At 39.6% G+C, this 4,452-nt stretch overlaps 1 protein-coding gene across 5 annotated transcripts in view; it reads left to right on the forward strand.

The window, feature by feature from the left end:
- The window catches only part of LOC107664195 (protein FAM135A-like), a 31,991-nt gene that overhangs the window by 14,849 nt on the left and 12,690 nt on the right, over positions 1-4,452 (forward strand). For 4 of the 5 annotated variants that reach the window (XR_001631437.1, XM_016454701.1, XM_016454709.1 and 1 more), the window contains 3 exons: positions 1,090-1,167; positions 1,613-1,662; positions 3,589-3,747. Coding sequence is in view for 4 of the 5 variants with exons in the window: in XM_016454701.1 (XP_016310187.1) it covers positions 1,090-1,167; positions 1,613-1,662; positions 3,589-3,747 (287 nt within the window). In the remaining variant the exon portion in view is untranslated. The remainder of the gene's footprint in view (positions 1-1,089; positions 1,168-1,612; positions 1,663-3,588; positions 3,748-4,452) is intronic. The other variant, XM_016454718.1, reaches the window with a different exon arrangement.

Genomic DNA, 4,452 nt, shown 5'->3' on the forward strand with positions numbered 1-4,452 from the left:
ATATATACATAAACACATTTTTTGCAATGATCACTCAAATGTGGTGATCAAACACTTATAATGACGTGACAGAGATACGTAATGGAGGCAGGGCATTTATTAACAATTTAACAATGAACTTTATTATCCAAAATGAGTCTGACATCAGTGCACTGAACAGTAAAGTTGAAGTTTATTCAACTTTAATTTAATTCAGTTCCATTCAACTTTATTCCGTTAAAGTTTATTTCACTTAGGAACATTCATTCACGGATTTGCGTTTCATCGAATTCGAAAGCGGGCCTCTAGACGTACACTCGATTCGCGTTCGAGAGGGTTCCTCGAGCTGAAGGGATCCCCCGAATTTGGTGCGGATTCGCCGCGCCGTTACGGAGATATGGCCGTTCAAAGTTTCAGTGGTATTCCATAGACTTAAGCTTCAAAAGCGTTTCATCCAGGTCGCCAGTAGCAAACAATAGAGCGCGCTCTGCTGGACAAACTAAGTAATTACACCATTTCAAGCATTTTATCTGCGTTATATGTTCTGTAAAAAAAAATGTTCATATCGGCGGCATATTCGCCGATACCGATATATCGGCAACAGGCTCATATCGGCCGATAATATCGGCAAAACGATATATCGGTCGGGCTCTAATATATATCTGTTTTTGTTGTATATGCATTGGATCATTGCTTTCACATATTAATATATATTTTTTAATATCATCAGAGCCCATCAGATCACTGAATACTCACTCGCCCTAATCCACTCATTCACTTGAATAACTTTTTAGAGACTTTTGAAGACCTGCTGTTATTTGCCTGCATCTTATATGCCTCTGCCCTCTTTTTTATGTATGTATCAGCATGCGGATGCTTTTATCTCCCGTTTTTGTGTGTTTGCACCTCAGAACTAGTCTTTAATACGACTTTCCCTCCTGAACTTTCACTGTAAGCCCTCACTTACTCATTCAAAGCTAAACTACTCACCCCTTGCTGCTTCTGACAGTGACTGAACTTGCATGTATTTGAGGGTTCATTTTGAGCTCAAACAGCTAAAGGTGAGAGTGACAGTTTTAAACGTGCCTATATGTGCAATCCCACCACTAGCCAAGCCCAGCATGCAGGTCCTTTATGAACGAGTTCTCAGAAGACCTTACCCTCGAGGCCAAAGGCACGTCTACATAGGTATGTCCCTTCAAAACCGACCCTCAGAATCGCTCCACATACCTCTTGCCTTTCATTCGTGTCTTTTTTTTTTTTTTTAGATCTCTTTCTTTCTTCCGTTCCCCCTAACTTGGATGTTTGTCAATGGCAAGTGTTCTTCAGTGAGGGAACTTTTAGATCAACTTAGTCCTCCTTTCCTTTAGTAGTATCTCAGATCTCAGGTTGACTTGGGATCAGTCTTATTGCTTGAAATTTGCTGGTATTCTCTGTCCACTGACTCCTACTTCCTGTGCTGAAATTTGCTGGAATTCTCTGTTCTCTGACTCCTACTTCCTGTGCTGTTGATCCTCTTGATCCCTCTCATGCGCTGTCAATCACAGGCTCTTCAGACAGACCCTTCTCTCTCATTCACTCCATACTGCTGCTGTAGGAACAATATTTTAACTATGCTCTTTTCTTTTATTAGAGGAACTTGATGTGGAGGCCCGACTTAATGAGCTTTGTGAACAAGTCAAGGTATGTCATAGTTTAATCATTTAATGCAAAAATACAGAGCAGGATGTGTCCCAAACAAGTCAAGACAAACTTTATTAAAGGGTCTTGTTACCATCTGGCAACATCTGTATTTTGTAAACTGTATACAGTTTTTGAGCTCATATAGAATGCTCATATAGAAGTTATTTTACAAAAGTTTGGGAAGTGAATGATCCAATAAGAGTTTTGTAATAATAAAGATTCGTTTTGTTTAGAATATATTTTAATTTATATATTTTACCTCAAGTATTACACAATCTAAAGTGTGTTTTACTGATTCCAGACTTATCATGAACTTATTGTGAATAATGTGTTTTGGTTATGCATCCATCAATTTTTTTTAAGTGTTTAATTCACTGAATTATTCAAAAATAGTCATTACAACTTGGTTATTTAATGTACAAATAATTTAACTTAATAACTTAAAAATAAATACTTTGCAGGATATACCATTATTGTAATATAAAAAGTGAAAGTGACATGAGTGTAGCCAAGTATGGTCTCATAGTGAACATACACCTGGAGCAGTGGGTAGCCATTTCTGCTGTGGCGTCCAGGGAGCAGTTGGGGCTTTGATGCCTTGCTCAAGGGTCTCAGCTCAGTTGTGGTACTGAGGGTGGAAGAGCGCGCTGGTCATTCACTCCCTCCACCTACAATCCCTGCCGGTAGGGGTGTGCCCGAAGCCGAATACCTTATTCGGAAAGGCACGGATAATGGCTACAAAAACGGATAACGAATAATTCTGCCCGAATATTCGGCTGAGGCTGCAGCACAGTCTGATGTTTGCTAGATTCACGGGTGAGCCAAGGGATCAGCGCGATATTTTACACAAACCTCTAAATTCATGCAATAATGAGTGTGTGAAGTGAATGAATGTAAACTTTATGAATGAAAAGAGCACAAATCAAACACACATTGCTGTTGTCTCTCCGTGCATCTCTCAGAAATCAGAGCTTGGCAAGAGTAGGCCTAATATTACCTAAAATAATACATCATACACGTTCTACTATTTGTGTATATTTAAAAGGCAGTGATTTAAACCTTATAGGCTACGATATGATACACTAATGAATAAGCACAGCGCGATCGCCAATCAAACAGCCGCGTTGCCGTCTCTGCGCGTCTGTCTCTCAAAAACCAAACCAGCTCTCTGTCAAGCGTAGGCTAATAATCAACTTAAATACAGATACATTTTCTACTAGGCCTACATGTTTGCTTCCTTATCTTTTGCTGGTTTGCATGGCACACGCACAGTTGTTTAGTAAAGTTCAAAAAAGACTTGTTTAAAGAGTTCTGCATAATAAAAATGTGCGCCTTGAATTCATTCAGTCGTGTTGAAATGATCACTAAATGTTTGTCATGAAATCTTCCTACTTGTATATGATAAATTTATTTTTAGAAATTATTAATTTTATAGTTTAGAACACTGAATAGGGCAAATAGTCCGACTGTTAGAAGAGATTTAAATAAATGTTATAATCATAAAAAAATATATATTATTTTAGTTAAACACTGCATATTTGTTCAGTGATAACTACGAAAAAAGATATGCTGTAAAACCATAAACATAACAGTCTTATCAAATATAGGCTAACTGTATGAAGTTCTGGTTCAAGCTCCGCCTACTTCCGGTTTTATCCAAATACAGATACAGATACGAATAATTTTGAGATTGTTACAGATACAAATACTGGCTTCGCTGCACACCCCTACCTGCCAGTACCAGGACTCAAAATCACGACCTTTGGGTTACAAGTCAGACTCTCTAACCATTAGGCCACGACTGCCCTTAAACCATAAGTTAAGCTCATACCTACCACTGTGGTTGTTGCTTGGCTTGGCTGGCACCTTATAATGGTGTACTGCACAATTCTATATAAATGGCTCTTTGTGTATTTAATCTTGCAGCAGAGGGCAGAGAGCCCAGATGAGTTGGCTGAACTGGTGAACATGAATTTGGCGCAGCTATGCTCTCTGCTCATGGCATTGTGGGGGAATTTCCTGGAAGTGGTGTCCCTGAATGAGCGTGTCTCTGAGCTGTTGGCCCAGGAGCACCATACATTACGGGTGAGCTCTGAGATTTCTTCTACCATATGCATATTCTACTTGCATACTTTCATCGCATTTCATTTTTGCATTAGGCCGGTTTCACACCGCAAACTTGAGTGGCATGTGAGCAGCTTGTATTTTTTTCTGCGTGCATGTCAGCAAATGAGTGCATTCACACAGGGAGCAGGAGCCGCACGTGAGTGTCAAGCAGGAGCATCGCGTGAGCAGCACTGAAGTGATGGTTTCGGTGCCTAATCTATTTTTGCTGTGCTGCTCATGCTCAATTAAAGTGACAGCACACTGTTGATGGACAAAATAAATGTGATTTCACACAAAATGTGCTAAAAATGCACAGAATAAGCATGTCTAGTGTGTTTTAAAGGGGTCATATGATGCTGCTAAAAAGAACATTATTTTGTGTATTTGGTGTAATGAAATGTGTTTATGCGGTTTAAGGTTAAAAAAACACATTATTTTCCACATACTGTACATTATTGTTTCTCCTCTATGCCCCGCCTTTCTGAAACGCGTCGATTTTTACAAAGCTCATCGGTCTGAAAAAGTGAGGTGTGCTGTGATTGGCCCGCTATCCAGTGCGTTGTGATTTGCCGAATACCTCAAGTGTGAGACGGAAATGTTACACCCCTTACCACATTGTGATGATGCCCTGTCAGGCCGGACCGATGATTCAAAAACATGAAAACCCATTATAAACGAGGCATT

The sequence above is a fragment of the Sinocyclocheilus anshuiensis genome, unplaced genomic scaffold (assembly GCF_001515605.1).
Source record: "Sinocyclocheilus anshuiensis isolate Anshui unplaced genomic scaffold, SAMN03320099.WGS_v1.1 scaffold425, whole genome shotgun sequence".
In the NCBI taxonomy this organism is placed as follows: Eukaryota; Metazoa; Chordata; class Actinopteri; order Cypriniformes; family Cyprinidae; genus Sinocyclocheilus; species Sinocyclocheilus anshuiensis.